This window comes from Microplitis mediator, chromosome 5 (genome assembly GCF_029852145.1).
Source record: "Microplitis mediator isolate UGA2020A chromosome 5, iyMicMedi2.1, whole genome shotgun sequence".
Taxonomy (NCBI): Eukaryota; Metazoa; Arthropoda; class Insecta; order Hymenoptera; family Braconidae; genus Microplitis; species Microplitis mediator.
The window spans coordinates 14,754,724-14,777,577 of record NC_079973.1 but is presented as its reverse complement, the minus strand read 5'-3'; the positions used below and the strand labels follow the sequence as shown (position 1 = coordinate 14,777,577).

Here is a 22,854-nt window from a genome sequence, read left to right as displayed (position 1 = left end):
ATGAGTGCTAAACGAAAATTAACAACTTTAACTTTACAAGAAAAGTTCGATGTTATTAACACGGTAAAAACTGGGATGAAGAAAAAAGACGTAGCAGCTCAATACGGGATACCTGCTAGTACTTTATCAACCATAATTAAAAATGAAGCTGAAATTTTATTAAGGTACGAGAAAAGTGGAAACATATCATACAAAAGAAGACGAGTGGCTGAATTTCCTGACCTTGAAGAAGGTCTACTGACCTGGTTTAAGCAGTGCCGCGACAAAAACATAAGTGTATCTGGTCCTGTTTTACGCGAGAAGGCTGAAGAATATTCGAAACTGCTTGGACACAATTCTTTTCGTGCTAGTAATGGCTGGTTGGTAAATTTTAAAAAACGTCACAATCTTGTTTTTAAAAAAATTTGCGGTGAAAGTGCAAGTGTGAACAATCAGGTATGTGACGAATGGTTAATTGAATTGAAACGATTATTAAAGGATTACGAGCCAAAAGATATATTTAATGCTGATGAGACCGGCCTTTTCTTCAAGTGTCTACCTGACAAAACACTGATTTTTTAGAATGAGAAATGCTATGGTGGAAAACATAGCAAAGAGCGATTGACAATATTGCTAGCAACAAATATGACAGGATCAGAAAAATTGAAACCGTTAGTTATTGGGAAATCTAAAAAACCACGTTGTTTTTCTGGCTGTAAATCTTTGCCATTGGACTATGAAGCTAACACGAAAGCCTGGATGACATCTGAAATATTCAAGGAATGGCTACTGAAAATTGACAAAAAAATGATTAAGGATAAACGTAACATATTGCTTTTCATTGATAACTGTACAGCTCACAACGTAATTCCACCATTAAAAGCCATAAAAGTTAAATTTCTGCCACCGAATACGACATCTAAACTACAGCCCCTAGATCAAGGAATAATTAAAAATTTCAAATCCTATTATAGAAAGGAAGTTGTAAGAAAACTTATAGGTGATATGGAACAACATTCAAATTCACCTATTACTGTACTGCAGGCAATGAGGATGGCAGATAAAGCGTGGAGGAGTGTATCTGCAAGAACAATATCGAATTGCTTTAACAGTTGCGGATTTTCGATGCCACTTAATACGTCTACTCCTGAAGATGTTCTCGAAGAAGTTCTTGAAGATGCTAATTTAGATGAATTACAAGCAGATTAGAATCAACTTCAAAACATAGAAGTTCAGTTCGAAGATTACGTGACTTGTGATGACGATCTAGCGACCACTGGAACGCTGACTGATGCTGAAATAATTGACATTGTAAATCAGAATGATACTGTTAATCCAGATGACCTCGATGACGCTGATTTATCTAATTCTGAACCAGCAATTACAACTAAACAAGCTAGAGAAGCAGTTGACACACTACGATCCTATGTCGAAAGATGTATTGACATTGAGGATCATGTATTCGATTCACTTTTTAAACTTGAAAAATTAATTGATAAAAAATCTGAGAATTCTTTACTTCAGAAAAAAATAACAGAATTTATGTAATATTTTTTTCCTCAATAATTGATAATTTTTTAAAATAAATATGCTTCATATAACAGAAATCAATTGTTTTCTTAATTTTTGGTCTAATCTTCTTGCAAATTTCGAACATCTTGTTAAGTCGAAAACTCGTTAACTCGAAGTTTTTATCACTTCCCTTGAGGTTCGAGTTATCGAGAGTCCACTGTACATTGAAATAAATGTTTAAATATTTCTTGCTTTGCAACATTGACTCCTGTAAAGAAAGCTATTACTCTATTACGGAAAAATTTATTCTGTCGATCTACAGGCCCATACTCTTATGCAAGAAAGCAAGTTTTAATTAAGAGAAATTAACACCCTGATTAAAAAAAATGATTAAAAATGATTTCACACGTTAAATGTCCATAAGAGACAGGATTAGAAATGATTTGAAGGATTAAAAAGTATTTAAAATGATTAAAAAACAAATCATTTTAAATACTTTTTAATCATTTTTTTTAATCAGGGCAGCTAATTAGATATATACGATTGTCTGTTTAATTCAATGTTTGCCCTCGCGGAATTGCCATAACGGTATTTCTACGGTATTTTCCGAGTATTTTTTGGGTATAAGTATTATTACGGTATACTCTAGGTATAAATGCGGTATGTTTGTGAAATTTTATTACCGTATTAATACCGTAAATATATTGTGTTGATACCAAATTTATATAGGGACTGTACCGTATTTGTACTGTGTTTATACCGTATTTACGCTCTCGCTATACCGTATTTGTACAATGATTATACTCCATTTATATGGTTTTTATGCTGTACTTAAACGTTGGTTATACCGTTTGTTCGCACCGTATTTAAACGGTATTTATGCGGTATAAATATGGTGGTTATGCCGCATTTATACAGTGATTATGCCGTCTCACTCTTACAGGCTGAAAAATACTTTTAATATCTTTCAGTTTTATTAACAAACAATCTTCAGATTCTATAACAGATACAATATGTTTTACTACTACTTGCATTCTTAAATGGCTCATCTCTTCACTATGTTCTGCTTTCAATTTTTCAATAAAAAAGTACAGCTGTAAAAATGAACTAGTTTATTTTTACTTTCACAAAAAAATTTTTTTCAAAAAAATTTCTCTCATTAACAAATAAAAACTCTTGAAACTAGTAAAAATTTTTCAATTTAAACATAAAAATATGTTTACTTGAGGAAAAAAAATTTTGATTCAAGATTAAAATTTCAAGATAATTATTTACTTGGTGCAAGAAAATTTTACTTTTCCGAATCGTTAAAACAAAATTTCTTGAATCAGGAATTGTTTTCTTGATTCGAGTTAACTGTTTTTTCTATGTAGTAATGATTCGCAAGAACATCAGATAATTTTGAAATACATTTAGGATCAATATTAATAACTAGGATTATTTTATGATTAAAAATTACATTCTTCAATTGAAACATGTCTAAACACTGCAGTGTTTATGTCGTATGGGTATTTTGACATAAAAGTCTTTTTTTAGCTCATAAAGTTCTTTATTTGTACATTATAAAAACCTTCACGCGTCTTTTAAATTTTAGTTTCTCTACACAGAAAATACAGTTAACTTGAACTAAGAAAAATATTCTTGATACAAGAAAATTTTTTTTAACAATTCGGAAAATAAAAATTTTTTTACATCAAATAAATAATTATTTTGAAATCTTTACTTTGAATCAAAATTTTTTTTCCTCAAGTTAACATATTTTTATGCTTTAGTCGAAAAATTTTTAATTGTTTTAAAAGTTTTTATTTCTTAAAATAAGAGATATTTTATTGAAGAAAGCCGTGCCAGGTTATTGTAGCAATATTGCATTTTTTTGTTTGAAAAAAATAAAATTTCTTGGAATAATTACTATTTGTTTAACAAAAGAATTTTCGTATGCTCCAACCAAAAAAAAAAAAGTTACTCAAACCGAGAGAAAAATTTCTTGGGAGAAAAGATATATATGGAAGAGAGGAAGGGAAGGAAGGGAAGTCACTGGTGCTAGGCAGCAGCAGCGAGAATAGTTCGGTGCGCGCCACTAGGTAGCGCCTACGATTTGTAGTGTCCCTGGTAAGAAACTTATTTCAGAAGTCTTATATTCCGAAATTGTGACCATTCTGACGCGGGTACTCCTCCGTTATTTGATAGAGTGATAAGTACCTTTTTTGATGGTAATATAGTACAACCTATATTACATAATGACAAAAATATTTATTATCAATGTTTCCATAAATAATTTATCTCTGAATTTGAACTTGAGCTTTAACAAAAATATTTTAATCAAAAGTCTATAGAATCTCTACTATATGATTAAAAATATACGAGTGACATAATACATTGTAAAGCAATATAAATAATTATATAGAGCCATTTATCATTAATAATTATATATAGTTTTTTTTACCATGTACTGGATAAATTCCGTATAAACACCTCATTAAATCAGTAGAATTGTTGTGTGAACTTGGTAGAAATGCCGTATAAATTCAGTAGAAATGCCCTATTATTACGCTAACAATGTCATATTATTACGGTAGAAATTTCGTATTAATATCATATACATGAAGTATTAATCTTATAGAAATGCCGTATCAATACAGTAGAAGTACCGTATTATTACGGTAGAAATAACGTATTAATACGGTAGAAATGCCGTATAAGCTTCGTATAAACGCAGTATAAGCTCTGTAGAAATACCGTAATTAAATTTCACAAACATACCGTATAAATACGGTAAAACTACTTGTTATCGACTACGTGTATGCTCTTTTAATACAGTGTTCAAACCGTATCATGAAAACCGCGAGGGTGTGGATATATCTGATAACTATAGGAGTGAATTGAAAATTTTGAGCCTGTAATGAAAGCTATTGGTCTATAGAAAAAGTATTTCTGTAGATTTACAGGTCTATATCCTTATGCAAGGGAGCATGTTCTAATTAGGTGAAATTATTAGTTAATTCCCTCGCGGATTCGGGGTTACTGTAAAATCACAGTGAAATCAATTTTACCGTAAGTTTACTGTGTATTAATGGTAATTTCATAGTGAATTCACCGTCGTTTTGTGCCATTTCGTCACTCTGGTTATATAGTAATTTTACAGTAATTTTATGGTAGTTCCATAGTGATTTCACTTGTGATTCTTTTGTAGGTTTAGAATTAAATTACCATACTTTCATGATAATTTTACTGTCGATCAGCTATCGATTTATGGTAACCCAACAATGGTAACACTGAGACTTTATCATGGGTTCACAGTCAGTTTATCGTGATTTCACTACGAATTCACTGTGATTCCATAGTAATTTGATAGTGTTAACTCTGTGACTTTACAATAGTTTCACAGTCAGTTCATAGTGGTTTAACCATGAATTTACCGTGATCCCATGACAACCTAGTAGTATTAGCACTGTGACTCTATGATACTTTCACAGCAAATTATTAGTGTTTTCTCCATGATTTCACTCTACTTTGATAGTGATCTGATACGGTATATCTATCATTAATCCAATTTCAAAATCAAAATTTGAATTTTTAATGTCATTAATCGATAGAAATGGAATTAAAAAAAAAATAATATCAATTATTTCATAAATGCTCCTATAATTATTTGTAAGTTTAGCAAATATTTGGGCACAAATGTATTTTATTTATTATAAATTTAGCTATTTTAGGAATTTCCGAGCGAAATTTTATCTGTAATTATCTAATTTAGTTAATTTTATAAAAGCTTAAGACGGTAAAATTCTTCAGAATTATGAAAAAAAATAAATAAATAAAAAAATTGAATAACTTTTTTTTTAAAACTGTATAAATTGAATTTAAACTACTGCAAAAAATAAAGAGAATATCATTTAGATTAATATTTCAATAGTAAATATTTATTATTTATCATAATTTAAAATAAAATATTCTTAAATTAAGGGGGGAAATACGTGTAGAGGCTTGAAAAAATTCAAATTTTTTTTCTTTCATAAATCACTTGTAAAACTATCGAAAAATATACAGTTAAAATTTCAGGTCAAAATTATTATTCGTTCAAAAGTTACAAACGGTTCAGTAAGTGCGCTCGGTACAGCGCCCGAGAACATAATTACCTGAACGGAGCGGTCGGTTAGGATCGAGTAGGTAGTCATTCATATACTTCCAGGTATATATTTTTATATATAAAAGCATATAAAGCTGAATAAGGCTTACAATATGGTGCTGGAATAGCTGATTAATTCGTAAGTTGTTTCAATTCGTTTAATACGACTTTATATTAACCTTTTGGCACCGTGGCTTTATTTACTGGTAACAATTTATCGAAACAAAAATTTTTCATAAAAAATTTTTCATACAAAAATTTCTCACATGCAAAAAATTCTCACAGAGCAAAAAATTATCATTTAAAAGTTTCTCAAATATTTTATTATCACTTTATCATTAAAAATTCATAATTAAATAAATATTAATTTTAATAATAATTAATAATACCAAATAAATTTTGACAATGAGAAATATTGCCTTTGAGAAAATATCGAACAAGAAATTATTGCTGATAATTTATGTCGCGAGAAATTATTGTATGAGAAAAAAAAGACGGTCACCTTAACTTTTTTAATCACTTATTTTTTAAACGCGTTTTTCTTGAAACTAGTTTTTTTGAACTAGTGTACACTCTAGCTTGAAAAATTTTTAACCAATCATCTTCAAATTTAGTATATTATTTCTTTACATAATTGTGCTGAATATGAACCTCAATCAGAAGCAATTTTTTCATTGTAACTAATTTTTTTATACTAAACAATAAACAAAAAAAAGGTAAAAAAACCTGACTTACTTTCACAGCCGTCAAAAAAATGGAAATTTTTTTTTTTTTCTTTAAAATGAGGTTTATATAGAAGATACATGTCTAAAAAAAAGTAATAATTTTATTGCATTGATTTCGGATAAAAATTATGGCCTCCATGATGTACACCAGTTGCGAAGTCGGACGACAACCTACGAGATGTATCAGCTGATATCTTTACTACTTTTTAAGTTTTATTCTTGTAAATGTAAATTTTTACTCTTCAATATATGTATAAAATAACCCAAAAGTTTGAATAAATAATATTAATTTTTTATACCTTAAAATAATTGATTAAAATCTGCTCGAAAACGGCCATCTACACGTATTTCCCCCCTTAAGAAAACTTGATGATTTACAAATGAAGGCAAAAATTTTTTTTTGATAAATATCGAATTCTTTTAATTTTATAGTATTTAATAAAATAATTTTTCTTATAGCTTAGTCTTGAGTATATATAGTATTGAATAGCATGAAGTAACAGATTAAATATGTAGTTCCGAATGCGTGTGGTGGCCGAGCGGGCTAAAGTACATGACTTAAGCTACTCTCAATCGAAGGGTCGGCAGTTCGAGTCCCATCATGCGTTAAAAAAAAAATAAAATTCCTTCTTTACCGAGGGTAAAAAAATAGCATTTAATCCTCCAGAGGAATTACATGAAGTCATACAAAGGGATGGATACTAAACAATTTTTTTAAACAAGAAAAATTATTTATTGAAAAACCAAGATTAGGATTATTGTTGCTATTATAATATTATTATTAATTTTATTATTATTATCTTTGAATCAATAAATATAGGATCTCAATATTGCCCCTAAATCTCGATGAAAACTAAGCAGATCCAGGATTAAATGATTAAGAAATCACAGTAATATTACTGTCAATTCACAGCGATATTATTGTGATTTTACGAAGAATCTATAGTAAGACTGCTGTGAAATCACTGTATGATCACGGTATTATTACTGAGAAAGCATGACTGAAGCACTGCAGATCCAGCATAAACTGATAGTGAAATCACTGTAAATACACAGTAATAATACTGTCAACTTACAGCTATACTACTGGAAATTGACTGTTATGCTATTGTGATTCTACTATGAATCGATGGTGAAATCATCATAAAATTACCATCGGATGATAATTATCACACAGTAAGCAAATGGCACAAAGTTACAGTGATTTCACCGTCATTTCACTATGATTTCACCGAAATTTCACCATGATTTCGGAGTAATCCCGAGTCCGCGAGGGATTAAATGTAAATGGCTCTATGTCAAAGTTAATATTTGTGTGTATTTCCGATAATTATTAAAGCTACTAAAAAATTTGATCCCTGAAAGAAAACGCCACTAGTCAATGGAAAAATTAATTCTGTAGATCTACAAACCTATATTTTTATCCAAGAGTGCGAGTCTTAATTGAGAAAAATTCATAATTGATCAAATATGAATATCTTTATGTTCAATACAAAATCTGTGTGTATCCTTGATAATTGTTACACATATCAATAAATTTTAATCTTGCTATCGAAGCGATTAGTGTATGTAATAATAATTCTGTAGATGTACAGGCTTATATTTTGTACACGGCAGCGGCTTTGGAATTTATATCGCATACATACAATCTTTCTTTTTCCTCCCCTCCGATCGTTCGCTCATTTACTTCGAGCTATTTTATTTTACTTTTTTTTTTTTTTTTTTTTTTTTTATTTTTTTTTTTTTTTTTTCAGTATATATATGTATATTAAGGCCTTGGGCATTCCCAATCCAGCCAATCGAGCCGAATTCGTATACGAATCAAATTCACATCTCCATCAAATCAAATTCAATATTTAAACCAGATCAAATTCATCATCAGCGACGGGACGAACCTCAGGGCCGAAAGACCTCACACTCTTTGTGTGAAAAATTCTTTCGGCAACCGCTGGGATTCGAACCTTTTTTTTTTTTGTTTAAAGTTTTTTTTATTTATCAAAATTACAGTATTAATTACATAGGTTACATAAAAACTAAATAAAATGACCTATTTAAGTATTTTTGGGATTTTATATTCGGACTGTTGGCTGTTGTTGACAGCGACTCTCATCCTGGCTGCTCTTGTTTAATTATAATTTTTTTTATTAGTTAGTTATATTATATAGACTGTATTATTGCTTGTCTATTCGATCTTGTCTTTAATTTCAGCTGTTGGGGAAAAAATATTTACTGGGATTCGAACCCACGCCTGGCCAGTGATCAAGTTCGAGAGGCCTAGGTCTTACGCCTTAGACCGCTCGGCCATGGTCACCGGTTTTTTTTTTTTTTTTTTTTTTTTTTTTTATCACAAACAGAACTATAGAGGAACCCAACTGCTTAACTGGATAAATAACAACGCAGACAAACTAAAACTCTCAATATACCCTGCCTTATATCCAACATACCCCAGCTCAGGATCTTACCTAGACTATGGGCTGTTGGACAACAGATTGGTAGTTCTTGATGCTGAAAATAATAAGCTACGAACAGCACCATACGACAGCGACCATAATGCCATAGTCTTCGCGATAGACAGTAACTCCATCTTCAATGGACTCACTCCACCAATCATAATCGCAGACAGATACAACTTCAGAAGAGCTAACTGGAAAAAATTCACTCAACACCTTCACGACAACTACACTACTCAGATTCCTTATGATAAAAACTTGACCCTGGATGAAATTAACGAACATATAACAAATTTAGAAGATAAAATACTAGAATCAATTGACGCAGTGATCCCAATCACCGAACCACGAAAAAATAGAGGATGCATGCGATTTGTGAACAACAAAATTAAAAAACTACAAGAGTACAAGTCAAAATTGCGCACTGCGCTGTACAAACTTGATAGACAAAATAAAACTCTGATCCTACAACTTAAAACACTAATCAAATTTACTAATAACTTGTTGGCGAATGAATTCAAAAGGACCGAATCCTCTTATTGGGAAGCAAAAGCCAAAAGTGTTAACTTTCGCGACCCCAACAAATTCTTTCCTAAAATTAATACATACTTCAGATTTAAGGAGCCTCCACGGATCGATGATCTGCTACTGGACAGAGACAACAATCTGATCACGCCTGAAGTTATCGGAACTGAGCCCTGCATCATTGTCAACAACAAATTACTTATCTCACAACCCATAGCGAAGGTGAATGTTATCGGTAAATACTTTGAGTCAATCAACTCTCCACGTTACACCAACTACGGAACTGATACGAAGCGCACAGCAGATGAGGTAGCTGACAGGATTAAGACGCAGATACAGCACATTCGAGCAAACTCTGTTACACACACTGAATTCTCGAACACAAATCGTGCTTATTTTCCACACCAGGATGAAGATAAGCCTAATTATTTCCACTCACACCTAATGGTGGAAATACTGCTGAAAAAAGCCAAGAATAAGACATCCAGCGGAATGGATAAAATACCAATGGTTGCACTCAAACATCTGCCCCCAGTAATCATCAGAGATTACACGACGATCTTTAACAACTGCCTAAACCATTCCTACTACCCGGAACAGTGGAAAAAGGCCAAGGTGATCCCTATCAGGAAAAAGGGTAAAAATACCTCGGATCCTTCTGGGTATCGCCCTATAAGCCTCACGAGCAACGTCAGCAAGATATACGAGAAGCTGATAAAGATCAACATCATGGAACACGTTGATAAAAACAGAATCATTCCAGATAACCAATATGGGTTTAAACAAAGTCACTCCACAGTTCATGCCATACATAAATTTGCGTCAGACCTGAACAAACACCTCCTGAACGGAATGCTAGTCGGTGCGGCACTACTGGACTTGGAAAAAGCATTTGACTCAGTTTGGCTGAATGGCTTGATCTATCTGCTGACTAAACTCAAATTCTCGAACGAACTAATCATGCTAATAAGCGATATGCTCCATGGCAAATCGTTTGTGGTCTGGAACGGAGCACTATTATCCACACTCACTTTCTGGGTTCTAGAGGGAATGCAACAAGGCACAGTGACAGCCCCAGTGCTCTTCAACATTTACACCAGCGAAGTCTTGAATCTCTTTGACCTTAATTCAGGTAACCGGACACACTCCGGAGCTTACGCTGACGACAAAGTGGTTTATGTAGCTGACAGTAAAGTGCCCATTATACAAAGTAAGTTGGAAAACCTGGTTAACAAAATTTACAGATACTATAAAGAATGGAACCTGATCATCAACATCCAGAAGAGTGAGGTGATCTTATTCCGTAAAACTGTTAACGAGATATCCCCATTAACAGTTCCCTTAATCAAAGAATTTGGTATCAACATCACCGATGATGATACAGGAACGATAACTGAAATCCCCAGAAAAGATCTCGTCAAATACCTGGGAATAAATTTCGACTATCTGCTGAGAATGAATAAGCATCATGCAATCCAGCTAGCAAAGGCCAAAACAGCCTTCAGAGCCAATGCTAGATTATTCTACAACCGTCACCTGGATCCAAAAGCCAAGATTATATGTTACCAACTGCTTATCCGACCAATAATGTCATACGCTGCACCAATATGGTGGAATATCGGCCCTTCAGTGATGGAGCATTATAGAGAGTTTGAGAGATCTTGCCTAAGAGCCTGCTTGAACATCTATAGAACACCGGAATCCGACTATATAAAATGGGTCAACAATGAATCCTTATACAATCGTGCTGGTATCCCTAGGTTCGACATATTCACGCTGATGCTAACCAGAAACTACTTTAGCTCTGTCTATCAGATAGACAACAACCTGCTAAAGCAGCTCAAAGTTGAGAACCCTGTAATGGAGCAGCGTATGGCCCGCAGCAACTACTCGCCTCCTGAGCTATTCACCAACTTAGACAGGAAAGGTTATATCCAGGACGAAAACAACATCCCCATAATCTACCATATACAAAGACATTGCGCCAAGAAAGCAATCTGGATTGATATCGAGAATATACCCAACACCAAATGGGTATATTCTATGACTATCTCGACAAATGATCGCCAAAATCTAGACAGACTGTCAGAAAAATACTGGTGGCTACAAGGGGATGCCAAACACCTCGATGAACTTCGTCGCAGAGCCAGAATAAAAAATCAAAGAACGTATCAACGCCAAATTCTTCAATAGACCCGGAGAGCCCAGGATTTATAATCTACAACGACAGCAATATTGCCTACCCTCCTTGTAAATATGTGTACATATATAAATATTCCTAATAACCCCACAATCCCACTCCATTATCCTCCCCCCCCCTTCCCATTGCCGCATAAGCAAGTCAACTGTCTGATGGTTTTTTTGTATTTATTATTTTTACTTTTTTTACCATCATTTATATTAACTGTATTAGTCATTAATTTTATTACCATAACTAAAACATTCATTTAATATTTTTACGGAGTCCTAGAGAGACGCATCAGCAGATGACCACTAGGCGCATATGCAATTTAGAGATTAAGTTGTTTATAAGGTGTTTTTATTACTTATATATGTAAAAGAAAATTTGGAAAAATAAATAACCTTTTTCAAACCAAAAAAAAAAAAAACCGGTTTTTTATTTTACTTAATTTTTCGTTTATTACTCGCCATCTATGTGTCGAAAGTTTTCCACCGACTGTTTTATCATATTTTTAGAGTCGATAATTTAGGAATTTTTTTGCATAGAGATCTAGTGCAATGCATAGAGTTGTTAGTCTGCCTTGTTAGTCTGCCGTCTGTCAAATCAACAATAAATTGACGCAAAATTTGCCTGAAAATTGACGACAACTTTTTTCTAGTCAACTTTTGAAGTGAATTTGCATATTAATTCGGGCAGTAAATTTACGTCAAATTCAATAGCAAGTTGCTTACAAATTGTCGCATAAAATGGAAAAGTCCGAAGTTGACAGAAATTTTACGAAAAATTCAAGGAAACTTTTGTAAGTAAACTTTTGCTAAAGCAAACTAATAGGGTTTTTAAAAAGTTGAGTGGATTTTTTTCTTATCATTATCGATTAAAATATCAAGTAATTTAATATTCAGTAAGCATAAATTTAAATTTCCCGGTCATCAAACATAATTGATGTGTTGATTGATTGTGTTCTTAAAATCTGATGGTATACTGGCCATTTTGTCAACACTGATCATATAGAACTGTCACATGACCCTCAAATTTTCAAACTACTCGTTAGAAATAAACCCACTTTATTGGCTGATCAATCATGCCCAGCCAATCGCTGTGAATATTTAATAAATGAGTCGTGCAAAACCTGATATATCGCACCATGTGACAATTTTTAAATAAAAACTCCAAGCGTTGTTTTTCATTCCGGTTTAAACTTGTTAGTAACGGCTACCGGCTTCAACTGCCGCCCAGTTACATATTCATGTACAACATAAACTGTTGATCAAACTCAGTGCATTGAAATTCAAATTTCAATATTTAGCCGTATGATAAATTTATCTGTGTTTTGTTATAATTGTATCGTGCTTTATGAATTATTTGTGCATTAAAAAAAAACATATTTCGGAAAACGTATACAGGAATAATTGATCAGCATCAAGGTTAGTTACTATTTTATCAACTATCATTTGAATTGTTTTATTGAATAATTATTTAGTATTTTTTAACTTATAAAATTTATATAATATTTAATTTTCGATTTTTATGTAATTTATATTTATTAGTCATAACCTAACTTTTGAATGAGTGTAAATGTAGCAGACATCAGACAAATTTAAAACTCTAAATAAATAAAGAATAATTTTAAAAAATAATATTTATAAAAAATGCACTTATTAATTACAAAATTATTTACATACGCATTGTTTAAAAATATTATTTTATTAATTATTTACTCTATTTATTAATAATTTTAAATTTGTCTGATGTCTGCTACATTCATACTCATAACTTTTGATGACACTAATTAGTAATTGGAGTTGAATTAAATTTATTATTATATAACTTAAAATTAATTAATTATTTTAAATTAGGTCTTCAATAATTTATGTCATAATTAATAATTTTTATAAATAATTTTAGATGGAGTCACGTTTACCCAAACCAAAATTTGGTATAAAAAAACCAATAAATGGTACAAATGCCAGTGCGAGTTCAAATAGTTCATTACAAGTACCAAAATCAAGTACAACATCAACGACATTATTAAAAGATCTGGGGAAATCTAAGACTGTAATTTCTGATGATCCACCAAAAGTAAACAGAAAAGAAAATAAACCACCAGTATCCCAACCGCCATTAGCACGTGCTAAAACAATGGCTTCAATGATACGTAAAAATACTAGCACTCAAGCTGAGCCAATGACTACAAGAGCAGCTGTGAAGAGACCTGGTACATCAACAAATCCTATACCTCCAAAACGACCAGCAGTCAGGCCTCTGCCTAAAACTGGAGGTATCAATGCTGGATCATCATCAGTGTCAAACAATACTGGTGTATCTGGTAAATCATTGAAAACAGCTGGTGTTAAAGCAGCACCAACAAAAGCTGTTAGCAAATGGGATTGGAAAGGAAGATTTGAAATAGTTAATTCTGAATTGTCATCATTAAAAGGTAAAAATAAAGAATTAAATGAACAACGTGATGAATTGCAGAGTATTGTTGATGAATTTCAAGAAAAAGAGGATACATGTTCTCAAAGAATAGTTGATCTTGAAGCAGATAATATTAAATTGAATGAAGAATTGACGCTTGTGAAAAAGGACATGATTGAAATAACGGAAACTAATAAAAAAATTGAAAGTGAATTGATGGAAACTAAGGAGTCGTTGGAAAAAGCAACAGCTTCATTAAAAGAGTACCGTGAATTGTGTTCAAAACAAAGTAAAACGATTGATGAAAATTCTGATAAATTAAAAGATCTGGAGGTTACTTTAGAATCTAAAACAAAGACTATTAATGAACTTACTGAACGTGTTAAAGATTTACAAAGCTTGTGCCATGAGATGGATAAAGACCGACGTGTTCTTCACAATACTATCCAAGAAATGAAAGGTAATATACGTGTATTCTGTCGAGTACGTCCAAGAATTTCTAAAGAATCTTCTAAAACACTTTGTGCTATTAATTACATTGATGAAAGTACACTGGAAATTGGCCGAGCTGATGGTTCCGATTCAATGAGCTGTAGTGGAAAAATTCGTGGTGTCAAGCAAGAATTTTCATTTGATAAAGTCTTTCCACCAACAGCTTCGCAAGCTGCTGTTTTTGAAGAGCTATCTATGCTTGTTCAATCAGCACTCGAGGGTTATAATGTTTGTGTTTTTGCTTACGGACAAACTGGATCAGGTAAAACCTATACAATGGAAGGTACCAATGACCGTGAGCTTGAAGGTATGATACCAAGAACAGTCAGACATATTTTTGATCAGATGAAAGAGTTTGAATTGCTTGGTTGGGAATATAAAATAGAAGCAAGTTTTCTTGAGATTTACAATGAACATATTGTTGATCTTTTGGATTTCAATCAAAAGACTCATGACATACGCATGGCTGATCCCAAAGGTAATGATTTGTATGTAACTAATTTACAAGTTGAAGAAATTCATAGCCCGGAAGAGCTTCATCAGTGTTTGAGGATAGCTCAACAAAATCGTGCAGTTGCTGCAACTAAATCAAATGAACGATCATCGCGATCGCATTCTGTTGCGCGGATCAGATTAATTGGTACTCATGCTGAAAAAGAAGAAATGTCTATTGGTAATCTCAATTTAGTCGATTTGGCGGGATCTGAACGATTAAAAAATGAAGAAGCTGCTAGAACTGCTGAAACTAAAAATATAAATAAATCATTGGCTAATTTGGGTAATGTTATACTTGCATTGTTAAAAAAACAAGATCATATTCCATATAGAAATTCAAAACTTACTCATTTACTTATGCCTTCACTCGGTGGTAATTCAAAGACTCTTATGTTGCTTAATGTATCACCGCTTGATGATTGTTACAATGAAACTTTGAATTCGTTAAGATTTGCTAGCAATGTCAACAATTGTAAGTTAGGCAATGTCAAACGATCTAAAACTATGTTACAAAATCCTAATAATTCCAGCAATAATAATTTACAAGCCTAATAACTATTATTATAAATATTAAATTTAATTTTTTTCTCTTCGATTAAATAATTATTTATAGAATAATCTTTAGTATTATTTTGTTTATTCTCTTTCTTAATTCCAATCTTTGATAAATGATTGAGACTGAGTATATAACCCAAATAAATATAACAGCAAATTAAGAAGTACATCTTTGTTTATGATAATTATTATTATTTTTATATGTATTGTGAATATTTTTTATTATTATTGACAATTTATGTTTTTATTTTTAATTTCTTCAAACTGAAGTAGAATGGGTAATATTTAAAAAAAAATTTAAGTGTACAAGTAGGTATAAAAAAAGAAAATTCAATATGATAATTTTAATGTTTGTCAACTAAAAAAAATTTTACAAAATAAACTAAAACAGTACTGCATTTTTATATTAATCTATTTTTTATAATTAGCAGTACAATTTTTTTAAAATTAATGATGGAAAAATTTTATACACCGAAATGTAAAGATTGTAATCAAAATAATTCGTAATAAAAAAAAAATTGATGTATAATAAGAAGTAAAATTAATAAGTAATAAAATTATAATTTTAATAAAAATTTTTGAAATGCCGGTGATGAACTAATCATACGGTTATTTTTTATTTTATTTATTAACGATCTGTTATTTTTTTTAGTATTATTATTATTGAATTCTATTATTGGTTTTTTAAATTCAATTCTAGAACTTGATTTATCTAATTGGGTATCGGTAGATTTGTCAAATGTTACAGTTTTATCATTTGAATAATTTATAAATTTACCAATCTCTAAATCGTAAGTCTCAACAATATTAACAGAATTCGATGAATATTTAAAATTATATACTAAAGATTTATCATGACAAACACATATATTATTTTTAATTAATTTATTCCAATGGTAGATACTTTCATTATCGATTTTTTTAACTTGATTTATTATTTCCAATTGTTTTAAATAATTATCATCGGTATTTTCAACGTTGTATGTGATTTCATTATCATTGACCAGCATTTGTAATTGCCAATACAAATCCGATTCAATTTTGAATTTTTTAAATGGTAAAATTTTAATATTATTTGATATATTTTCAGATAAATTACTCAAGTCCTCTCTCTTGTTTTGTGATTTCCCGTTAAATAATTCAATTGCTAATTTATTTGTATTACAGTCATCAAGATTTAATGATTGAATTTTTATAAAATCATCACAATATTGTCTGTAAAAAAATATGCAGTCGGACATCGTTATAAGACTATCATTCTGTCTTTTTTATAAACCAGGTATCGCGATAGTTTGAGAGAGATACTAATAGGCCTGGTGGAAATTTGTCGGAATTCTCTCTAAAAAAACTCAGTTCTAAAGTTCTAAAGACTTTTTCAGAGTTTCTCAGAGAAAATTCCGAAAAATTTCCACCATGGAGTCTTATAACGAGGTCCTACTGTAATTAAAAACTACAAAGTAACTTTGTACTTTTTTTTTATATTTAATTAATAACTTGATGACTTACGTCCAAGCATCACGTGTATTTTTAAATTTCTGTTTTAATCTTGTTTCCATGCATATAAATATTCCAATAAATAGAGCAAACGTATAAGCTTCTGTTGAATTTGAAACGGTAGTTGTACGATAAATACATGGATAAAATGTATAAACCCATTTTAAAAATTTATTTTCATTAGATAAATTTAAATTTATTGTTTCAGGAATATTATTTGGTATTTTTGGAATTTTTTCTTCCTTTGATGATGATGGTGCTGATGTTCGTAAAAAAATTTTATCTGTTATACAAAGAAGTATCCATAGTCCTAAACTAAAAGTCAATAGTATTTTCCATTGAACATAATTATTCCATTCTAATTTAACTAATTTCTCATGTAATTTTCTTCTTACAGCATTTTCAAAATCTTTTATTATATTATAATTCTTTGTTAACTTTTTAAAATTTTTAATTGAATATTTAGTTTCTGTTGACAACTTATGAGATAGATCATGTAACTTTTGATAACTAATGTTTTGGTTATTTAGACATGAAGAATAATTTGACCGGCTAGATGATGAGGAAGATGAAGAATTTAGCTGTGACACTTTCATTAATGTTTCTATTATATTATTTGATGGCAAAATTTTATTTTTACATATTCTATGATCCATTTCATTTGTAAATTAATATTCATTATAATTATTTCATCGTATAATAAAAAATTTAATAAACTATGAAGTTATCAATAATTTATTTATTGATATATTCAAGTTTACAGTTTCGAATCTATTTAAATTATTATCATTATTATTACATTCGATTAAATTTACAATTCATTATTTTGATACATTATTTTGTTATCAAAACAACTTCAATAAAATTTAAAAATTTTTTTATAATTTGATGGGAAGTTTTTATGTACATTTTTATAATACAATATAGGTATATCATCATATTATACATTTATATAATCATCACCAAGGCCAGGATTTTTTCCTTAATTAAAAAATGACAATTAATAATTAATGATGCCAATTTTTTGATACTACGGCAAAAATATTAGTCGGATAGAAAAATTTTTCAAGTAAAAGTTGTTCAAAATTAAATTTTCTAAAAAAAATATCTCCCATAATTTTTCCCAAGGATTAATAGGGAAACCGTAATTTCAAAATTAAGGCAAAAATCTTGTCCCTAATCATCACATTAATTGTAACACTAATTATAATTATAGTATAATATTAATTACATCATATTCATTTGAATTTGAATTTTGATAATCTAACTCTTAATTCAAGAAAAAGTATCCGTATATTTTGCTTATACCATGAAATATTGTAATTAAAATGAGTTTTCCAATTTTTATCTAAAAAAGTTTTGTAAAAAACAGACATTTCATCTGCAGTTATTGATTTATTTCCACTAGCTTCTAATTCTTTTTGAAATTGTTTTCGTTCCTAAACAAAAAAGATTTAAAATTTAATTACAACAAAACGAAAAAAATTTTAAAATAAATAAGTAATGATAGTTATTGTAGCAAGTATCTGGTAACTTTTTTTTTATTTCTAAAAATCCAAATTAAATGTTTATATAAAAATATTTTTAAAACTGGATTTTTAAAATTTTTTAAAGTTTTCATATTGATGTTTATAAAAATTTGTATCAATAGGACGTAATAAAAACAAAAAAAAATTCGAATACCTGCTGCTTCTATTTCTAGGTAGCACAGAGACAACTTTAAGATGCCTTCTAAAAGGATAAGACAAAATTTTTTTTGTCTCATAGTCACCTTTTTTGGTATAAACACGACATGCAAATGTTAGTTCCGTAAACAGAGAAAATTGGTGTTGTTTTTTCTGTCTTATATCAATTAAAAAGTCGTTTAGATAACTTATTTACCACTATTTGTAATTTACTTTTTGTCGTCACTTGTGTCTTTTAAGTAGATATATTTTCAGTGACATAAATTTCTGATCGTTTTGTCAACATGTTGGTGCCTTATCGATCACAGTAAAGTTTGCAGACATCTGACAATTTTAAAAATTTTTAAATAATAAAGTAAAATTTTTTTAACAAAAAAATTTACAAATGGACTTATAAAAAATTCTAAAATCAGTTCATGCATTTTTTTTATTTTATCAATTTAATTGTTTAATTTTTTTATATGTAATTTAAAAATTATCTTATGTCTGCTACATTTACACTCATGCCTTATCGATATGTCAAAAAACAGTCTAAAAACTTATATCTTATCGATGTCTCAAAGGCAAGTGTGCTATTTGGGTTATCATAACAAATAACTTAGAAATTATTGGTACAAGAAAAAATAAAACATACTGTTATGAATTTCGAATTATGGTCAAACCAAAATTTTTTATTCCAATTTTGTGTTGTTTCTCGTGCTTCACGATACTTTTTTTCTAATTTAGTTTCATTTAGCGATTTAGCAAAAATAATCGTTCGTAAATTTGAAACTTCATCTGGAGGTCCGATAATATCTTTTTTTTTAACTTCATCTTTAAGGTTAGACACTTGCTGCTGAAAAAATTATCAATTAAAACTCATTACTAATTGTTAAACTACACTACTTACATAAATTTATTATAAGGAATACCTTACCAATGAAAGTTTTCGCTTATTATTGTAAAAATATTTCAATTGTTGACAACTATCTATTTTTTTAACGTTTGTTAAACTAACATATTTCATTTTATTTATGTGATACTGAGGTCAGCTGACGTTTAATAATTTTTTTAAAAACGATAAATTATCAAAAATTGCACTTGTAGTTTTTTTAATTTTCTACATGTGCATATTTTTATTTATTTATTTTTTTTTAATTAAATTGTTGAAAAAAAAATTCGAAAATTTTTTGTCCGTTAATTTTAGGATCATTTATTTATACCTACAGGCTATATTTATATATGTACGTACAGTCAATCTAGTGAAAATAATTGCATTCAGGTTTTCGATCCAATCCATGAGTCTGACGCATATTTCCATACTCTTACTGTTTAGTTCTATATTGCATGCCTTAAGCGCGAGCGTAGGTATGCTCTACTCTCGCCTAAAAATAAATAAACTGAAGTCCGTCAGAGTTTTATTTAAATAAATAATAATATAGTGGTTAAAGTAGATCGGCCTTTATACCCCAATAAAAGAAAACATCAATGGTCATTTTTCTAAACAATGAACAGCTGGTCCAACCCACAATTTGGATAAAAAATGAATTTTTCAGAAAAAATCCTGTAAAATACATGTAACACTCCTCTTGTAATCTCCATAACTTTCGAAAAACAAAACTAATTCTTTAAAATTTTATTTCAATATATCCGTAAATTCGTTCTAACAAACTGATTAAAAAACCACAACTCTATTATTTTTCGTTTGATTATAAAATAATAAAATGTGTACTGTCGAAGCTGAAAAATTTACATCTCAGGCTGCCATATATAAAAAAAATATATAAACTGTTGTGTAGCCAACGGGTTACACAGCGCTCTCTATGACCATCTTATAGAAAATGAAATAAAACAATTATATTTATAGGCGGGAATTTTCGAAAACCTTATATATATATATATATATATTAGATATAAAATAAAAAACTAAAATAAGAATACAAGTATTGTAATGGTCACTTAGAATATAAAATAAATGAATATTTTGGGAAAACCCACGAGGATCCTTTGCCAGATGTTTAATTCCATATTTTTACGACTGTAATCCTCTTGTTGGCAAAACTTTCCCAAAATATTCAAAACAATTAAGGGATTATTTTGCTGGGACTAAGCTGCGGACAATATGGCGAGACTTCATGGCAGCGACAGCCCGGGGAAATTGAAGCCGCTGTGACGTCAAAGTCTGCACGGACTCACTCATTTTGAGAGGGGATAAAAACCAGTGATGGTGGGACTCAACAGCAGCACTCGAAAACACTCTCACTACTCATTTTTACCCCCTCTCTTAAAAAAGGATCGCTGGAGAAGACGGAGGACAAGCTGATTCAATAATTCGGATACAAGAATCATTCCAAGCGTGGTAACCAACTTGAACGTTGGTAATTTAGAAACGATATTTTATAAAGTTCGTCTTTTTTTGTGTAAAATATATGAATAAAATAATACAGTTTTATTTAAATTGAACGAGTTAATTTAATTCATATTCAATATTAATTCCGACTGGTATATTAAAACCTAATTCAAATTTAAACAGTAATATCGCGCGCTTTTAAATCCTACACATTTCTCCGCGAGCTGAACGCCTCCAAGTTCCGAAGGGCGAATTAAAAGAACTATTCACGCTATAGTCAACCTGGCGGCTATACAACAAAACAGAGTTAGTGAAGACCTGCTTCTTCTTTCGGAGCGTGCTAGATGGCGTTAGCAAAGATTTCCATTCTATCCGCGGGAATTTTTTAATATTTTCTATAATAATTTTCTATTATAGTTTAATAGTTCCTTAAATGTAAGCAAAAAAAAAGAAAAAAATAGGAGTCTTTATGAAAAAATTAACAAATCGTAACGTAAACATTTAATCTAAATAATTCGTGTATGACACGACCGCTTAAGGCATGCTCATTTGGATTTTCCAAACTTTTTGATTTTCATCACGATTATAGAAACTTATGTCATATAATTTGTATACTTAGGTCTCAATAATAGAAATTTATTGTTATTATTATTTAAAATTTTTTGTCCTACAAAACAGTGCATAGATCAATTTCATTGATTTATAATATAATACTTTTATAAAAATATCTGTGATCGTTTTACAGTAAACTAAATTACTAATCATTAGTTATTTTAATTTTTATGAGATTTTTTTATTTTGGTGTTTAATTGAATTTTAATTAAATTTTTAAAATGTAAAATAATAAAAATATTTTTTAAATTATACTTTTGGCGCTAAAAGACAAAAACAGAAAAAAATTTAGCATAAAATATTATTAAACAAATAACAAAATAGTACAATGAGTTTTAGAGGAAATCACTTTATTGATAATCAAAAGTTAGTACTTATAGCCATTGTATTGGAAATATTAAAAAAAAGTTTAATAAATTTTTTTAAAAATCCCATTTAATTTAAGTAAGTAACCGGCCATACATTTTTATTAAAATTTATTTTTGTTTAAATTGTAATTTATAGAACTACTATGTAAGCTAATCATAATATTTAATTTACATAAAAGAGAGTTTATTTTAAATAAAAAATTTATTTATTTAAAATTGTATACACTATTTGATTGATACGATTCATCATTTTTGCAATGTCTTAATCTATTCTATATTATTAAGAGAATAAAGAAAGTTTTGTTCCCGCCATATCTATATGACATAATTAGTTAATGTTATTGAAATTGGTACCATTAGATAGTTCTTGACTAGAATTCGTGCCTTTTCATAGTTTAAACTCTTTTTGATTGCCAAAGTATTGAGATAAATAGATCTATCTATATTATTCGAATTACATTTAAATTACGCGAGAAAAAAGACAATCGCACTTATTTTCTTTAAATAAATTAATACTGTAATTATTCTGTCACTAAATATGACTGAATATATAGCTATATATTTATATCGCGGTACTTATTCCAAAATGACAGATTTTTATGCTCCCTTTTGGGTTTAGGAAGCTTCTCAAAGCAAAAAAAGTGTGCATAGAAAAAAAAATTCATTGACACAAAAAATCTTTACTCGCCTAAAGAAAATTTTTACTTTCCCCAAGAAATTTTTTGCATTGTGAATTTAAAAAAAAAAAGTTTATTTAGAACTAGAAAAAATTACTTGGTGCAAGGAATTACTTCTTGACCAAAAAAATTTTTTCTCGCCCCAAGACAATTTTTGTATTTAATTCATAATGCATAAAATTTCTTGGTTCAAATTAAAATTTTTCGCGGCAAGAAATCCTTTTTTTCTG

General features: G+C 29.7%; 4 protein-coding genes across 8 annotated transcripts; 2 read left to right on the top strand and 2 right to left on the bottom strand.

The window, feature by feature from the left end:
- On the top strand, positions 1-1,188 carry LOC130668976 (tigger transposable element-derived protein 6-like). Its single transcript, XM_057471583.1, has 2 exons — positions 1-363; positions 562-1,188. The coding sequence occupies exons 1-2, from the start codon at positions 1-3 to the stop codon at positions 1,186-1,188; spliced, it is 990 nt and encodes a 329-aa protein (XP_057327566.1).
- An 11,503-nt stretch (positions 1,189-12,691) lies between these two features.
- On the top strand, positions 12,692-15,745 carry LOC130667939 (protein claret segregational). Its single transcript, XM_057469874.1, has 2 exons — positions 12,692-12,923; positions 13,405-15,745. The coding sequence occupies exon 2, from the start codon at positions 13,405-13,407 to the stop codon at positions 15,454-15,456; it is 2,052 nt and encodes a 683-aa protein (XP_057325857.1). The 5' UTR covers positions 12,692-12,923; the 3' UTR covers positions 15,457-15,745.
- Positions 15,746-15,775: 30 nt separating this feature from the next.
- Positions 15,776-17,609, bottom strand: LOC130667940 (uncharacterized). The gene is made up of 2 exons (XM_057469876.1): positions 16,966-17,609; positions 15,776-16,674 (listed from the first exon to the last, which is right to left on the bottom strand). Exons 1-2 carry the CDS (start codon positions 17,607-17,609, stop codon positions 16,017-16,019), a joined length of 1,302 nt encoding a protein of 433 aa, XP_057325859.1. The 3' UTR covers positions 15,776-16,016.
- LOC130667941 (COA8 family protein CG14806, mitochondrial) lies at positions 17,055-20,394 on the bottom strand. Of its 5 annotated transcripts, XM_057469880.1 has the most exons (4): positions 20,086-20,393; positions 19,870-20,002; positions 19,273-19,473; positions 17,055-18,392 (listed from the first exon to the last, which is right to left on the bottom strand). In XM_057469880.1, exons 2-4 carry the CDS (start codon positions 19,936-19,938, stop codon positions 18,192-18,194), a joined length of 471 nt encoding a protein of 156 aa, XP_057325863.1. In that variant the 5' UTR covers positions 19,939-20,002; positions 20,086-20,393; the 3' UTR covers positions 17,055-18,191. The 5 variants fall into 5 exon arrangements, with proteins under 5 accessions (XP_057325863.1, XP_057325862.1, XP_057325861.1 ...); XM_057469879.1 differs by having other exon boundaries at positions 19,870-20,394; XM_057469878.1 differs by having other exon boundaries at positions 19,273-19,470; positions 19,555-20,393.
- Positions 20,395-22,854: the final 2,460 nt, after the last annotated feature.

Bases quoted from the DNA above. Each gene is read 5' to 3' on its own strand.
- LOC130667939 (XM_057469874.1), top strand. From the start codon at position 13,405: ATGGAGTCACGTTTACCCAAACCAAAATTTGGTATAAAAAAACCAATA.
- LOC130668976 (XM_057471583.1), top strand. From the start codon at position 1: ATGAGTGCTAAACGAAAATTAACAACTTTAACTTTACAAGAAAAGTTC. The intron at 364-561 runs GTAAATTTTAAA...CTGATTTTTTAG, and splicing joins GTGCTAGTAATGGCTGGTTG to AATGAGAAATGCTATGGTGG.
- LOC130667940 (XM_057469876.1), bottom strand. From the start codon at position 17,609: ATGGATCATAGAATATGTAAAAATAAAATTTTGCCATCAAATAATATA. The intron at 16,675-16,965 runs GTAAGTCATCAA...ATTTTTTTACAG, and splicing joins AATACACGTGATGCTTGGAC to ACAATATTGTGATGATTTTA.
- LOC130667941 (XM_057469877.1), bottom strand. From the start codon at position 19,644: ATGAAATATGTTAGTTTAACAAACGTTAAAAAAATAGATAGTTGTCAA. The intron at 19,474-19,554 runs GTAAGGTATTCC...TAATTTTTTCAG, and splicing joins ATAAGCGAAAACTTTCATTG to CAGCAAGTGTCTAACCTTAA. The intron at 18,393-19,272 runs GTATGTTTTATT...TTTTTTGTTTAG, and splicing joins ATAATTCGAAATTCATAACA to GAACGAAAACAATTTCAAAA.